This window comes from Drosophila elegans, unplaced genomic scaffold (genome assembly GCF_018152505.1).
Source record: "Drosophila elegans isolate 14027-0461.03 unplaced genomic scaffold, ASM1815250v1 contig_405, whole genome shotgun sequence".
NCBI classification, from domain to species: domain Eukaryota; kingdom Metazoa; phylum Arthropoda; class Insecta; order Diptera; family Drosophilidae; genus Drosophila; species Drosophila elegans.
The window spans coordinates 68,650-86,596 of NW_024545792.1; the positions used below are offsets into that span (position 1 = coordinate 68,650).

General features: G+C 36.2%; 1 protein-coding gene across 2 annotated transcripts in view; it reads left to right on the plus strand.

Annotated features, from left to right (window-relative positions):
- The window catches only part of LOC108150543, a 33,920-nt gene extending 16,766 nt beyond the window's left edge, over positions 1-17,154 (plus strand). The window contains exons 3-5 of one of the 2 annotated variants that reach the window (XM_041708877.1): positions 12,085-12,258; positions 13,127-16,653; positions 16,828-17,154. In XM_041708877.1, the coding sequence (XP_041564811.1) occupies positions 12,085-12,258; positions 13,127-16,653; positions 16,828-17,139 (4,013 nt within the window). In that variant the 3' untranslated portion in view covers positions 17,140-17,154. Of the gene's footprint in view, positions 1-12,084; positions 12,259-13,126; positions 16,654-16,827 lie in introns of those variants that run through there. The other variant, XM_041708878.1, reaches the window with a different exon arrangement.
- Positions 17,155-17,947: the final 793 nt, after the last annotated feature.

Genomic DNA, 17,947 nt, shown 5'->3' on the forward strand with positions numbered 1-17,947 from the left:
TTGATGAAATTTAAACCGTATTTCTAGAATATATAACCATTACTATATCTCGAAGATCTAAAAAAAAAATTTAAAAACACCAAAAATATATATTTTTTAAATTTATTTTTCCGATTGTCCCCATGGGAGCTTTATGCTATAGTCGTCCGATCCGGCTCGATCCGACTTATATACTACCTGCAATAGAAAGACAACTTTTAGGAGAGTTTCATGCAGATAGCTTTAAAATTGAGAGACTAGTTTGCGTAGAAACGGACGGACAGACGGACATGGCTAGATCGAATCAACTAGAGATGCTGATCAAGAATAAATATACTTTATAGGGTCGGAGATGTCTCCTTCACTGCGTTGCAAACTTCTAACTGAAATTATAATACCCTTTGTTGTTTTTTAATATTTTTGTTAGTTCTTCGAGATATAGTAATGGTTAAGCATATAGCTCCCATAGGAACAATCATAAAAACAAGAAAGAAAGCAAACTTCGGCAAGCCGAAGTTCATATACCCTTGCAGCTATTGCAAGAATTTAACATTTTTGAAAACATTAAAATTATGATTTACTGTGTATATGTTTAAAAATATTGAAGCTATGATGATTAGTAGCTCAATTATTAGATAGTTATTTGATATATTTTTATTATTTCTATGGGAGCTATATGATAAAGACGTCCGATTTTGATAAAATCTGAACCATAATTCTGAAATATTTAACTATTACTAAATGTCGAAGGACTAAACAAAAAATTAAAAAACAGAAAAGTTATAATTTTTTTCATTTATTTTTCCGATTGTTCCTATGGGAGCTATATGCTATAGTCGTCCGATTTTGGTGAAGTTTAAACCGTAATTCTGAAATATTTAACCATTACTATATATCGAAGAACTAAACAAAAAATTAAAAAACAGCAAAGTTATAATTTTTTTTCATTTATTTTTCCGATTGTTCCTATGGGAGCTATATGCTATAGTCGTCCGATCCGGCTCGTTCCGACTTATATACTACCTGCAATAGAAAGACAACTTTTGGAAAAGTTTCATGCAGATAGCTTTAAAACTGTGAGACTAGTTTGCGTAGAAACGGACGGACAGACGGACATGGCTAGATCGACTCGCCTTGTGATGCTGATCAAGAATATATATACTTTATAGGGTCGGAGATGTCTCCTTTACTGCGTTGCAAACTTCTGACTGAAATTATAATACCCTCTGCAAGGGTATATAAATAAAAAAAATTATAAATTTGGTGTTTTTTAATTTTTTTTTTTAGTTCTTCGAGATATAGTAATGGTTAAATATTTCAGAATTACGGTTTAAATTTCATCAAAATCGGACGAATATAGCATATAGCTCCCATAGGAACAATAATAAAAAAAATAAAAAAAAATTATAACTTTGCTGTTTTTTAATTTTGTTTTTAGTTCTTCGAGATATAGTAATTAATGGTTATATATTTTAGAATTACGGTTTAAATTTCATCAAAATCGGACGACTATAACATAAAGCTCCCATGAAAACAATAAATATATTAAAAAATAAAAATTTAAACTTTTTAAATATGTAATTTTTTTCAGAAATTCTTTTTGATTATTTTATTATTTGACAGTTGTGAATTATTCTTTTATTTATTAAAATTGGAATTTTATTATTAAAATCGGAAAACGATATCATATAGCTGCCAAAGGAACTATCGAATAATTATGCTGCAAATCATCATAGCTTCAATGTTTTTAAACATATACGCAAGTAAATCATAATTTTAATGTTTTCAAGAATATTTCGTTTTTGCAATAGCTGCAAGGGTATATGAACTTCGGCTCGCCGAAGTTTGCTTCCTTTCCTGTCCTAATACCTATTCCCATTTATTTTGTGAAACTAAAACGAAATGCTTCCGTAAATGCGACTATAATAAGCCCCACTACTTGATTACCGAATACAACAGGACAATTGCACAATTGCATGTGTATGGAAAGTGCCACTGAATTATTCTATAGCGTTTTAAATACGTTTTTTAATGAATGCGTTCCTGACAGTCTTCCTCCAAGACATAACAGAACTCCGTGGTTTACACAAGAGCTTCAAAGCCTTAAAAACCTAAAAATAAACACTTACAAAAAGTACAAAAGGTCGAGCAAGCCATCTGATTTTTATACCCTTGTAGAGAGTATTATAATTTCAGTCAGAAGTTTGCAACGCAGTGAAGGAGACATCTCCGACCCTATAAAGTATAAATATTCTTGATCAGCATCACTAGCCGAGTCGATCTAGCCATGTCCGTCTGTCCGTCCTTCTGTCCGTCTGTCCGTCCTTCTGTCCGTCTGTCCGTCCGTCTGTCCGTCTGTCCGTCCGTCTGTCCGTCTGTCCGTCCGTTTCTACGCAAACTAGTCTCTCAGTTTTGAAGCTATCTGCATGAAACTTTCCCAAAAGTTGTCTTTCTATTGCAGGTAGTATATAAGTCGGATCGAGCTGGATCGGACGACTATAGCATATAGCTCCCATAGGGACAATCGGAAAAATACATTTAAAAAAATATATTTTTGGTGTTTTTTAATTTTTTTTTTAGATTTTTGAGATATAGTAAAAGTTAAATATTTCAGAATTACGGTTAAAATTTTATCAAAATCGGACGACTATAGCATATAGCTTCTATAGGAACAATCAAAAAAAAAATAAAAAAATATTGTAACTTTGGTGTTTTTTAATTTTTTTTTTAGTTCTTCGAGATATAGTAATGGTTTAATATTTCAGAATTACGTTTTAAATTTCATCAAAATCGGACGACTATATCATAAAGCTCCCATTGAAATAATAAAAATATATAATATAACTATCTAATAATTGAGTTGCAAATCATCATAGCTTCAATGTTTTCAGACATATACGCAAGTAAATCATTATTTTAATGTTTTAAAAAATATTTGATTTTTTGCAATAGCTGCAAGGGTATATGAACTTCGGCTTGCCGAAGTTTGCTTACTTTCTTGTTAAATTTTTATTTAGTTCTTCGAGATATAGTAATGGTTAAATATTTCAGAATTACGGTTTAAATTTCATCAAAATCGGACGACTATAGCATATAGCTCCCATAGGAACAATCGTATAGCTGCCATAGGAACTATCGAATATTTAAGCTGCAAATCATTATAGTTTCAATGTTTTTAAACATACACGCAAGTAAATCATAATTTTAACGTTTTCAAGAGTATTAAGTTTTATAAATAGCTGCAAGGGTATATGAACTTCGGCTTGCCGAAGTTTGCTTGCTTTCTCGTTTTTTATATTTTTTTGACATTTAGTAAAAGTTAAAATTTCGGAATTACGGTTTAAATTTAATCAAAATCGGACGACTATGATTTTTGGAAGATTAATGTCGTCCAATTTTAAAACAATAAAAATATTAAAAAAAAAACAATTTTTATACCCTTGCAGAGGGTATTATAATTTCAGTCAGAAGTTTGCAACGCAGTGTAGGAGACATCTCCGACCCTATAAAGTATATATATTCTTGATCAGCATCACAAGGCGAGTCGATCTAGCCATGTCCGTCTGTCCGTCCGTTTCTACGCAAACTAGTCTCTCAGTTTTAAAGCTATCTGCATGAAACTGTTCCAAAAGTTGTCTTTCTATTGCAGGTAGTATATAAGTCGGAACGAGCCGGATCGGACGACTATAGCATATAGCTCCCATAGGAACAATCGGAAAAATAAATGGAAAAAAATTATAACTTTGCTGTTTTTTAATTTTTTGTTCAGTTCTTCGACATTTAGTAATGGTTAAATATTTCCGATTTACGTTTTAAATTTCATCAAAATCGGACGACTATAGCATATACCTCCCATAGGAACAATCGGAAAAATAAATGAAAAAAAATTATAACTTTGCTGTTTTTCAATTTTTTGTTCTTCGGCATTTAGTAATGGTAAAATATTTCCGATTTACGGTTTAAATTTCACTAAAATCGGATGACTATAGCATATAGCTCCCTTAGGAACAATCGGAAGAATAAATGAAAAAAAATTATAACTTTTATGTTTTTTAAATTTTTGTTCAGTTCTTCGACATATAGCAATGGGTAAATATTTCAGAATTATGGTTTAGATTTTATCAAAATCGGACGTCTATATCATATAGCTCCCATAGAAATAATAAAAATATATAAAATATCTATTGAATAATTGAGCTGCTAATCATCATAGCTTCACTGTTTTTAAACATATACGCAAGTAAATCATAATTTTAATGTTTTCAAAAATTTTAAATTCTTGCAACAGCTGCAAGGGTATATGAACTTCGGCTTGCCGAAGTTTGCTTCCTTTCTTGTTTTATAAATGTAATTTTATTTTGCTGGTATTTTAAAAAATTCTGAGTTTTTAATAATTTGACAGTTCAGAATTACGCTTTTCATTTTATTAAAATCGGAAAACGACATCATATAGCTGCCATAGGAACTAACGAATAATTGAGCTGCAAATCATCATAGCTTCACAGTTTTTAAACATATACGCAAGTAAATGATAGTTTTTAATGATTTCAAGAATATTTAATATTTGCAATAGCTGCAATGGTATATTTGCTCTCTTTCTTGTTTTTATATAATTTCAAATGGTATTTTAATTTCAGTCAGAAGATCACTTTTCCGACCCTAATAACACCATGTAAAATATCTGATATCAATTTTTGTGACGAAAAATGAATATGCATTCGACTAAATAAATACACTTTTTAAATGTTCCCATTCGTAACGCTAAACTACAAAATGTATGTGTAGGCAAAATACCTGTATAAAGCGGTTCGAATGGAAAACTCTGGTAATGGGAACAGTATGAGCACCGGTAAGCGTGCTCAAGGAGACTACTATATAGCCGAAATTTTCGAAGTCAACTCAGAATAGTCCGATCTTAAAAAATGATATAGTAATGCTAAGAGTTTAAGAAAGACATTTGGTTTCGGAGAAATGGAGGTGAAAGTGCAAACAAAATGTTGTCTTTTACTAGAGCTTTTGGGGCCGGTGGAGCAAAAAGTCTTACATTTATAGCATGGATGTATTCTCGCTTTAAAAATGCGTCCAACGACACCACAATTATCTCTTAATCCGGTACTCTGTTTGAAAGATATTGAACAAGCAAGACAAATACAGCGTTTTTGAAACGAGCACTATTTTCCGTTTTTGGTTTGTATGTGCGAAATAATGCGATGTTTGAGGGTTTTGAAACCATTTTTACTTACTTATTTACAATCTTGACATAATTTCTTCAAGTATAATATTTACGGAACTATAACCAAAATAAGGTTTTTGTGTTCACAGTTTAGTAATTGTTTTGAAAGTGCCAGTAAAGATTTCCTTTTATTTTCGAGTTCTTATAGCTTTTTAGATTACGAAACTTTCGACATATCACACAAACACCTCCTAACGAGGTGACGAAAAATGGATCGGCATTCGACTATATAAATACACTTTTTGAATGTTCCCATTCGGACCGCTATATCCAGGAATTTTCCAAGTGTATAAAAACAGCGAAGTTATATTTATACCCTAGCAGAGGGTATTATAGTTTCCGTCAGAAGTTGGCAACGCAGTGAAGGAGACATCTTCGACCCTATAAAGTGCATATATTCTTGATCAGCATCATTAGGAGAGTCGATCTAGCCATGTCCGTCTGTCTGTCCGTCTGTCCGTCCGTTCCTGCGCAAACTAGTCTCCCAGATTTAAAGCTATCAGCATGAAACTTTCCCAAAAGTTGTCGTCCGAGTTTGATAAAATTTAAACCGTAATTCTATTTAACCATCAAAGCTGCAAGGGTATATGAACTTCGGCTTGCCGAAGTTTGCTTCCTTTCTTGTTTTTATTATTTTTCCGATTGTTCCTATGGGAACTATATGCCATAGTCGTCTGATCCGGCTCATTCCGACTTATATACTACCTGCAATAGAAAGTCAACTTTTGGGAAAGTTTCATGCGTATAGCTAAAATCTGAGGGACTAGTTTGCGTAGAAATGGACGGACAAACGGACATGGCTAAATTGATTTTCCTAGTGATGCCGATCAAGAATATATATACTTTATAGGGTCGGAAACGTCTCCTTCACTGCGTTGCAAACTTCTGACCCTCTGCAAGGGTATAAAAAATTATAACTTATTTTAATTTTTTATACCCTTGCAGAGGGTATTATAATTTAAGTCAGAAGTTTGCAACGCAGTGAAGGAGACATCTCCGACCCTATAAAGTATATATATTCTTGATCAGCATCACTAGCCGAGTCGATCTAGCCATGTCCGTCTGTCCGTCCGTCTGTCAGTCTGTCCGTCTGTCCGTCCGTTTCTACGCAAACTAGTCTCTCAGTTTTAAAACTATCTACATGAAACTTTCCCAAAATTTGTCTTTCTATTGCAGGTAGTATATACGTCGGATCGGACGACTATAGCATATTGCTCCCATAGGGACAATCGGAAAAATAAATTTAAAAAATATATATTTTTGGTGTTTTTTAATTTTTTTTTTAGATTTTCGAGATATAGTAATAGTTAAATATTTCAGAACTACGGTTAAAATTTCATCAAAATCGGACGACTATAGCATATAGCTCCCATAGGAACAATCATAAAAAATAAATGAAAAAAATTATAACTTTGCTGTTTTTCAATATTTTGTTTACTTCTTCGACAGTTAGTAATGGTTAAATATTACCGACTTACGCTTTAAATTTCATGAAAATCGGACGACTATAGCATATAGCTCCCATAGGAACAATCGGAAAAATAAATGAAAAAAAATTATAACTTTTCTGTTTTTTAATTTTTTGTTTAGTTCTTCGACATATAGCAATGGTTAAATATTTCAGAATTATGGTTTCAATTTTATAAAAATCGGACGTCTGTATCATATAGCTCCCATAGAAATAATAAAAATATATAAAATAGCTATCAAATAATTGAGCTGCTAATCATCATAGGTTCAATGTTTTTAAACTTATACGCAAGTAAATCATAATTTTAATGTTTTCAAAAATGTTTATTTCTTGCAATAGCTGCAAGGGTATATTAACTTCGGCTTGCCGAAGTTTGCTTTCTTTCTTGTTTAATATGTAATTTTTTTCAGAAATTGGAATGCGTATAGCTAAAAACTGAGGGACTAGTTTGCGTAGAAACGGACGGACAGACGGACATGGCTAAATCGATTTTCCTAGTGATGCTGATCAAGAATTTATATACTTTATAGGGTCGGAAACGTCTCCTTCACTGCGTTGCAAACTTCTGACCCTCTGCAAGGGTATAAAAAATTATAACTTATTTTAATTTTTTATACTCTTGCAGAGGGTATTATAATTTCAGTCAGAAGTTTGCAACGCAGTGAAGGAGACATCTCCGACCCTATAAAGTATATATATTCTTGATTAGCATCACTAGCCGAGTCGATCTAGCCATAACCGTCTGTCCGTCCGTCATTCAGTCTGTCCGTCCGTTTCTACGCAAACTTGTCTCTCAATTTTAAAGCTATCTGCATGAAACTTTCCCAAAAGTTGTCTTTCTGTTGAAGGTAGTATATAAGTCGGATCGAGCCGGATCGGACGACTATAGAATATAGCTCCCATAGTGACAATCGGAAAAATAAATTAAAAACAAGAAAGAAAGCAAACTTCGGCAAGCCGAAGTTCATATACCCTTGCAGCTATCGCAAGAATTGAATATTTTTGAAAACATTAAAATTATGATTTACTTGCGTATATGTTTAAAAACATTGAAGCTATGACGATTTGCAGCTTAATTATTTGATTGTTCTTTTATATATTTTTATTATTTGTATGGGAGCTATATGATATAGTCGTCCGATTTTGATGAAATTTAAACCATAATTCTGAAATATTTAACCATTGCTATATGTCGAAGAACTAAAAAAAAAAATTAAAAAACAGCAAAGTTATAATTTTTTTTCAATTATTTTTCCGATTGTTCCTATGGGAGCTATATGCTATAGTCGTCCGATTTTGATGAAATTTTAATCATAATTCTGAAATATTTAACAATTGCTATACGTCGAAGAACTAAACAAAAAATTAAAAAACAGCAAAGTTATAATTTTTTTTCAATTATTTTTCCGATTGTTCCTATGGGAGCTATATGCTATAGTCGTCCGATTTTGATGAAATTTAAACCATAATTCTGAAATATTTAACCATTACTAAGTGTCGAAGGACTAAACAAAAAATTAAAAAACAGCAAAGTTATAATTTTTTTCATTTATTTTTCCGATTGTTCCTATGGGAGCTATATGCTATAGTCGTCCGATTTTGATGAAATTTAAACCGTAAATCGGAAATATTTAACCATTACTATACGTCGAAGAACAAAACAAAAAATTAAAAAACAGCAAAGTTATAATTTTTTTCATTTATTTTTCAGATTGTTCCTATGGGAGCTATATGCTATAGTCTTCCGATCGGGCTCGTTCCGACTTATATACTACCTGCAATAGAAAGACACCTTTTGGGAAAGTTTCATGCAGATAGCTTTAAAACTGAGAGACTAGTTTGCATATAAACGGACGGACAGACGGACAGACGGACGGACAGACGGACATGGCTAGATCGACTCTACTAGTGATGCTGATCAAGAATATATATACTTTATAGGGTCGGAAACGTCTCCTTCACTGCGTTGCAAACTTCTGACTGAAATTATAATACCCTCTGCAATGGTATAAAAAATATTTTTGTTTGGTGTTTTTTAATTTTTTTTTTAGATCTGCGAGATATAGTAATAGTTAAATATTTCAGAATTACGGTTAAAATTTCATCAAAATCGGACGACTATAGCATATAGCTCCCATAGGAACAATCATAAAAAAAATATAAAAAAATTATAACTTTGGTGTTTTTTAATTTTGTTTTTAGTTCTTCGAGATATATATATATTTTAGAATTACGGTTTAAATTTCATAAAAATCGGACGACTATAGCATATAGCTCCCATAGGAACAATCATAAAAAATAAATAAAAAAAAAATTATAACTTTGGTGTTTTTAATTTTTTTTTTAGTTCTTCGAGATATAGTAATGGTTAAATATTTCAGAGTTACGATTTAAATTTCATCAAAATCGGACGAATAAAGCATATAGCTCCCATAGAAACAATCATAAAAAAATAAAAAAAAATTATAACTTTGGTGTTTTTTAATTTTGTTTTTAGTTCTTCGAGATATAGTAATGGTTATATATCTGCGAGATATAGTAATAGTTAAATATTTCAGAATTACGGTTAAAATTTCATCAAAATCGGACGACTATAGCATATAGCTCCCATAGGAACAATCATAAAAAAATATAAAAAAACAAGAAAGAACGCAAACTTCGGCAAGCCGAAGTTCATATACCCTTGCAGCTATCGCAAGAATTAAATATTTTTGAAAACATTAAAATTATGATTTACTTGCGTATATGTTTAAAAACATTGAAGCTATGACGATTTGCAGCTTAATTATTTGATTGTTCTTTTATATATTTTTATTGTTTGTATGGGAGCTATATGATATAGTCGTCCGATTTTGATGAAATTTAAACCATAATTCTGAAATATTTAACCATTGCTATATGTCGAAGAACTAAAAAAAAAATTAAAAAACAGCAAAGTTATAATTTTTTTTCAATTATTTTTCCGATTGTTCCTATGGGAGCTATATGCTATAGTCGTCCGATTTTGATGAAATTTTAACCATAATTCTGAAATATTTAACCATTGCTGTATGTCGAAGAACTAAACAAAAAATTAAAAAACAGCAAAGTTACAATTTTTTTCAATTATTTTTCCGATTGTTCCTATGGGAGCTATATTGTATAGTCGTCCGATTTTGATGAAATTTTAACCATAATTCTGAAATATTTAACCATTGCTTTATGTCGAAGAACAAAACAAAAAATTAAAGAACAGCTAAGTTATAATTTTTTTTCAATTATTTTTCCGATTGTTCCTATGGGAGCTATATTCTATAGTCGTCCGATTTTGATGAAAGTTAAACCATAATTCTGAAATATTTAACCATTGCTATATGTCGAAGAACTAAACAAAAAATTAAAAAACAGCAAAGTTATAATTTTTTTTCAATTATTTTTCCGATTGTTCCTATGGGAGCTATATGCTATAGTCGTCCGATCCGGCTCGTTCCGACTTATATACTACCTGCAATAGAAAGACACTTTTTGGGAAAGTTTCATGCAGATAGCTTTAAAACTGAGAGACTAGTTTGCATATAAACGGACGGACAGACGGACGGACATACGGACATGGCTAGATCGACTCTAATAGTGATGCTGATCAAGAATATATATACTTTATAGGGTCGGAAACGTCTCCTTCACTGCGTTGCAAACTTCTGACCCTCTTCAAGGGTATAAAAAATTATAACTTATTTTAATTTTTTATACTCTTGCAGAGGGTATTATAATTTCAGTCAGAAGTTTGCAACGCAGTGAAGGAGACATCTCCGACCCTATAAAGTATATATATTCTTGATCAGCATCACTAGCCGAGTCGATCTAGCCATAACCGTCTGTCCGTCTGTCCGTCCGTCTGTCCGTCTGTCCGTCTGTCAGTCTGTCCGTCCGTTTCTACGCAAACTTGTCTCTCAATTTTAAGGCTATCTGCATGAAACTTTCCCAAAAGTTGTCTTTTTATTGAAGGTAGTATATAAGTCGGATCGAGCCGGATCGGACGACTATAGCATATAGCTCCCATAGGGACAATCGGAAAAATAAATTTAAAAAAATATATTTTTGGTGTTTTTTAATTTTGTTTTTAGTTCTTCGAGATATATATGTATTTTAGAATTACGGTTTAAATTTCATAAAAATCGGACGACTATAGCATATAGCTCCCATAGGAACAATCGGAAAAATAAATGAAAAAAAACTTATAACTTTGTTGTTTTTTAATTTTTTTTTTAGTTCTTCGAGATATAGTAATAGTTCAATATTTCAGAATTACGGTTAAAATTTCATCAAAATCGGACGACTACAGCATATAGCTCTTTGGTATTTTTTAATAAAAATAAATAAAAACAAGAAAGACAGCAAACTTCGGCAAGCCGAAGTTCATATACCCTTGCAGCTATTGCAAGAATTTAACATTTTTGAAAACATTAAAATTATGATTTACTGCGTATATGTTTAAAAACATTGAAGCTATGATGATTAGCAACCCAATTATTTGATAGTTATTTTATATATTTTTATTATTTCTATGGGAGCTATATGATATAGACGTCCGATTTTGATAAAATCTAAACCATAATTCTGAAATATTTAACCATTGCTATATGTCGAAGAACTGAACAAAAAATTAAAAAACAGAAAAGTTATAATTTTTTTCATTTATTTTTCCGATTGTTCCTATGGGAGCTATATGCTATAGTCGTCCGATTTTGATGAAATTTAAACCGTAAATCGGAAATATTTAACCATTACTAAGTGTCGAAGGACTTAACAAAAAATTAAAAAACAGAAAAGTTCTAATTTTTTTCATTTATTTTTCCGATTGTTCCTATGGGAGCTATATGCTATAGTCGTCCGATTTTGATGAAATTTAAACCGTAAATCGGAAATATTTAACCATTACTAAAAGTCGAAGAACTAAACAAAAAATTAAAAAACAGCAAAGTCGACCGATCCGGCTCGTTCCGACTTATATACTACCTGCAATAGAAAGACAACTTTTTTGAAAGTTTCATGCAGATAGCTTTAAAACTGAGAGACTAGTTTGCGTAGAAACGGACGGACAGACGGACGGACAGACGGACGGACAGACGGACGGACAGACGGACGGACAGACGGACGGACAGACGGACAGACGGACAGACGGACGGACAGACGGACGGACAGACGGACTGACAGACGGACGGACTGGCTAGAACGACTCGCCTAGTGATGGTGATCAAGAATATATACACTTTATAGTGTCGGAGATGTCTCCTTCACTGTGTTGCAAACTTCTGACAGAAATTATAATACCCTCTGCAAAGGTATAAAAAGAATAAAAAAACACGCCTAAAAATCGAAAAGAATCGGGACATAATAACAGTATTCCGTCGATTTATTTTAGATGCTGTTTACTTGTCCAGTTCTCGGCAAATCTTGGAGCCCATCATGGAGGAGACTAGCGAAGACGAGGAACATGGCCAGTGCACCTGGAGTGGCTGCCCAGAGCAGCGCTTCAGCTATTGGAGCTCCATTAAGTCTGAATCGGGCACAATGGTACGCATAGATGTGATTAAGGGTAAGCTGCTATAAATATACAATTCCCTTTTTATACCCTTGCAGAGAGTATTTTAATTTCAGTCAGAAGACCCTATAAAGTATATATGTTCTTGATCAGCATCACTAGGAGAGTCGATCTTGCCATGTCCGTCTGTCCGTCCGTTTCTACGAAAACTAGTCTCTCAAAAGTTGTATTTCTATTGCAGGTCGTATAGAAGTCGGAAGGAGCCGGATCGAACGACTATAGCATATAGCTCCCATAGGAACAATCGGAAAAATAAATAAAAAAAATTATAACTTTGGTGTTTTTAATTTTTTTTTTAGTTCTTCGACATGCAGTAATGGGTTAATTATTTCAGAATTACGGTTTAAATTTCATCAAAATCGGACGACTATATCATAAAGTTCCCATAGGAACAATCGGAAAAATAATTATAACTTTGCTGTTTTTAAATATTTTTTTTTGTTGTTCAACAAATAGTAATAGTCAAATATTTCAGAATTACGGTTAAAATTTCATCAAAATCGGACGACTATATCATATAGCTCCCATGGAAACTATAAAACTATATAAAAAATGTTTCTTTTTAAATGTAACTTTTCTATTTTGTACTTTTTTAAAAAATTCTTATTAATAATTTGACAGTTCAGAATAACGCCTTTAATTTTATTAAAATCGAAAACGATATCATAAAGCTGCCATAGGAACTATCGAATAATTGAGCTGCGAATCATCATAGCTTGAATGTTTTTAAGCATATACGCAAGTAAATCATTATTTGATTGATTTCAAGAATATTAAGTTTTTGCAATAGCTGCAAGGGTATATGAACTTTGGCTTGCCGAAGTTTGCTTCCTTTCTTGTTTAATTAAACTTTTTCATGAAGATGTCGATTCCATGTCTGAGCGTGACTTTGCCTGCCCGCCCAAGAGACCAAGGCATAGTTTGGAGACCGATCCTTGCCAGGGTTTTGAGGATAACGTCCTGATGCGCCGTCCTCAGCGTCAGCATTCCGAGTACCACAATAGTTTAGAGCGCTTTCTGGTCCCAGATACATGTGCTCGGGATAGCTGTGGAAGCCAGAGCCAGCGAAGCAACTCAGGCAATCGGCGCGGCGGCTTCTTTGAGGACTATAATTCGGACAATGACTCCTACCACTCGCTATCACGCAGCTCTTCTTTGGTGCTGTTTGAGTCCCTCGAGCGGCAGCTTACACTCCAGGAGCAACACCAAAGTATGAGCACTTTGGGCAACAGCTCGCCCTCGCTTTTTACCTGCGAGCTAGGTGCCTCAACTCGACCCAGTGACAGCAATCCAGAGAGCAGAAGGGAATCTTCGTCGTCCCTGTCGCTAATAAAGCGATATGAGTCTAGCGATGGTCGTCTGCATCAGACGTACTACGAGCTGAACAAGCTTAAATTTGAGGACCAGCAGCGACTGTTCTTCAAGTGCGCGCACCAGACTGAACTGAAGTCCGACTCGGAGACCTGCTCCAGTTCCAGCTCGTCCAGCGATAGCAGTAGTCACAGCCTTCAAAGATCGTATCTCGGCAGCGGAAATGCAAGGATAACTAAAATTCAGTCTATAACGGCCACCCGGCGAGTGCCGCCCAACTCTACCAAAAATCGATCGGAAGTCTCTGGCTACTGTGAGCTCAGAACTCTGCAGCTAGAAAAGTCTAAATGCACACCAATGAATTTCGAAAAGCTCAGCGAGGAGGAGGAGGAACTGGTGCTACTGGAGGAGGGCTCGCCGCATTCCCGAAACTCTCCTGATTTGTGTCTGCCCAAAATAGAGCAGACTACGGACACCGCCGCAACGCCATGCTCTCCGTGCTCTCCTTCGTTGTCTATTTATAGTTTTCCTGAGAGGGCCGGCTCTCAGACCGAAATGTCTTCGCCTCTTCCGTCCCCGACCGGATCGACCACATCAACGTCGTCTCTCGCCTCGTTTACTTGTCTACGTAACAGTTTGCCCGACATCCGCGAGCCGCGAGGTCCACTCTCATTTCGAATTGGCAACCTGTATTCCCCTTACAGCTCCGTTCTGGGCCCAAGCAGCCACAGCTTCCGTAGCCAGAGCAGCAGTTCCAACGACAGCAGCTTGCCTACAACGACCTCTTTTCCCAACGAACTGCAACAGCTTGGACTGCGCCGCCGCCTGCGTCACAACCAGCACACGAACAGCAGCGTGAGTAACAGCTGCAGCGAGGCGTTTTTCTTTGCGCGAGACCAATCCCGCGACGACTTTTTCCTTGAATGTCAGAGTATTCGGAGGAGCTGCAGCGTGAGCGAGAGTGCCAGGCGAACATTGTGTGTGGCCAGTGCAGGGTATCTTAACGCTAGCTACCAAAACCTTACACTTCTGGACTACACGGACGCTTGTCCGCCAAAAGAGCATTTAGGGAGAAATCACAAGAGGAGCAAGTCGGAAGACATGTCGGGAGGTATCTACGAACAGATTATCTGCAAGAACAACTTCTTGCTGGACGAAATCAGCAAGATATATGACAAAAATATTTCCATACTGACGGATAAGCCGATTCAGGAGGAGACGTTGCCGCCGCCAGGGGACTGTATTTCTAATGCACCCGAGGAGCCCCAAATGCAGCACGTGCAGCTGATTATTAAGCAGCCACCGCGCCACAAGGGTTCGGCTAGTAACCCCAAACAGTCCTTCGGCAAGACTTTTGACCAAGACCCAACCAATCTGAGCACCAATTACGCTCAGAGCCTTGAGCACTGTCACTTTGACTTGCAGAACATTGCGGTTCCGTGCCACCAGCAAGTCATCTCGCAAAGACCACTGCCGAAGCGGCAGTTTCAGTCCTTAAAGCAACGCAGCCTGGTAAGCAGCACGCCAAATCTATCGGCTTGTGACAACGACCGGCAGGAGCCGGAGGACGAAATCTACGTGAATAGTGCTCACACCTCAATGCACCACTTGCCTAAACCTTTAGGTATACTACTGCACGCCGGGTCGCGACACTCGTTTGGCAAGGAAGTTAGCTTCTGTCCGGTGGTGAGCAAGTACTGCTGGCAGCCAAACGACGATCAGTGTCAGTCCAGCGAGCAGGGTCCCTCGAGCGACGAAGATATGCAGGACGCTACTGTAGTGCACAACACTAAAGAGAATGAAAACATTTCCTCGCTTTACGAACAAAACCAGGCGCTGCACTTAAGAGAGTCGTCGATCGAAGAGAACGCCACCACCGAATATAAAGTCAACATCGCCACACCCGATTGCTTCGGTCAAAGAACCGAAGCTAAAACCACTTCGGAAAGCGAGCTTGCAACAAGCAGCGCAGTCAGTCTTGAACCTTGCGTTGTCGCAAACTTGTCGTTCAATTCAGCACATGAAGCGAACGCACGACCCCTGAGTCTAACCCTGCCTATTCTAAGCGAGCCGCCTACCAACCGCGCCCTCCACATTCTGTACGCCTCACAGCAACTGCTTGAGCTTAACGAGAGTCCCCAGACAAGCGAGATGCTGCCAACCACGACTGTGGGCAGGGCCGACGAAAAACAGCCCGGCCCTAAGGGCTTCCTTTCCAGAATTACCAACGGTCTCCGCTTCTCTCTGCGCCGAAAAAAAAAGCTACAGAATCTGGAGCATCGTGACGAGAAGGGGACGCCTAATCAGATATTGGTGCTCAAGGCTTCGCCCATTAAGAATAGCACCGGAAGCGCCAAGTCATGCGACAGTTTGCATATCCCGCTGAAGCCATCGAGAATACCACAATTGGAAGACAGCAAGGCATGCACTGCCAGTGTAAACAGCAGCCGTCAGCTGGGGCACCTAGGCAAGACCCCAACCCTGCAAAAAGTGGTGATCTGTAAGCCGCCGCTGCCCAAGCTGCCAACCCGGAGTGGCAACCAGTCACCTTCGCCTTTGGGAGTTGCTGCTAGCGGCACCACAGCTGCCAATGCCACCGAACTGCTTCTAAGTGCCGAACAGGAACAGTACAAGCTTGTCGGTAATCAGTTGACGGCGGACTTTAATGCGGAAAATATGCGGGGCACTAAGTTACCATCGCGGGTGAGCGTCGCACTAACGACGAATATGTTCACGGCCAGGCCCACTGTGGTTACCGCCGTTCCGGTGGCTGTTCCTCCCATGCGAGAGGGAGGTAAGATGGGTTTGATCGAAACCAATCTGGACACTCATGAAACGGTCATTTCGGGGAAGACGCGTTCGCTTATGGACATAAAATTCAACCCTCTTAGCTTTTCGAACAAGGCTTACCTTGTAAAGCGTCTAAATTTGACCAGGGCTATCTACGACATGGACAATATAGACGGAGAAGCTGTCATACCCTCTACAGGCAAAGGTTGCGTCCCAATCGCGTCCGTTCGCAGGCCGCACAAGAGTATGGAGTTTCTGATGGACAAGGAGAATCAGAAGTTTGTTTTGGTGAGTGCATAAGTTTTCCGAAAGATACCACTTTTTCTTTACTTTTATGATTTACCTAAGAATGTAGTATTTTCTTATTTTAAATAATAATAATATTAGGTGTACAAGTAGAAAACCGCCGTTTTTTTCATAGTTTGAGGCTTGTTGTGTCTAACAAGAATCTTCATCCAACAGAGTCTCCAAAGCTGCATCTTCAAACTTTTTCACGGGACCCGGCCGATCCTTGTCTTCCACGTCATAATCACCATTTTTGAATTTCACGAACCATTCTCGGCACGTTCTTTCACTGATACACGACTCACTATATGTTGCCACAATCATTTGACGCACTTCAGCAACAGATTTTTTTGGATGAAACGCGAAAAGCAAAATCTCCCGCAAATGACGCTTATCCGGTTAAAATTTCGACGTATTCGCGCACCAACAAAAAAATGGACAATGAGAATAGACGAGCGAGATGATGTGGAGTTGTTGACCGATACCTAAGCTTGCTATGTGATGCTTCTGATCGGAATTCCCTCACCGATTTCCAAAGGTGGCGCCACCCAGTGGAAAACGGCGGTTTTCTACTTGTACACCCAATAATAATAATTAAATTCAGTGTAGAATTTAATTATTATCATAAAATCTGGTACAAAAGAAGTTAATTGGAGAAAAATTTAATTTTTTCGTGTCGGCTATGCAAAAAAAAACAAAAACTTTTCATTTAAATTTAATCTTTAGGGTTAAAATTTTAACCCACACACAAAATAATTGAACCAGCGAGGTTTTTATTGCTTAATAAATCTTTCGTAGTATAATTACTAATTTTGCAATTCATTGAATCAATTCATTTAAATCGAAAAATCGTCCAGAGATTTTAGCGATAAAACCTTAATTTTCTGGTGTAGATGACCTCCCATATTCAAAAATAACACTCAAAATTGGTATAATTTTTTTAAAGTTTATAAAACGTTTTTTTCCAGTGGCCAATTTTATTTTGTATCTCCAGTGTTGTTTAGCCCATTTCGGTCATCGACAGCTTATTTTACTAGCTTTTAATGTTGAGGTTAATAACTTGTTAGATTCGTGAATGTTCCATCTTCAAGATAAAATTATTTTCGGTTTTCAGTTTAAAAAAAAAAAGAATTTCTAAACAAAACAAGAAAGGAAGCAAACTTCGGCAAGCCGAAGTTCATATACCCTTGCAGCTATTTCAAAAACTAAACACTCTTTAAAACGTTTTAATTATGATTTACTTACGTGTATGTTTAAAAACATTGAAGCTATGATGATTTGCAGCTTAATTATTCGA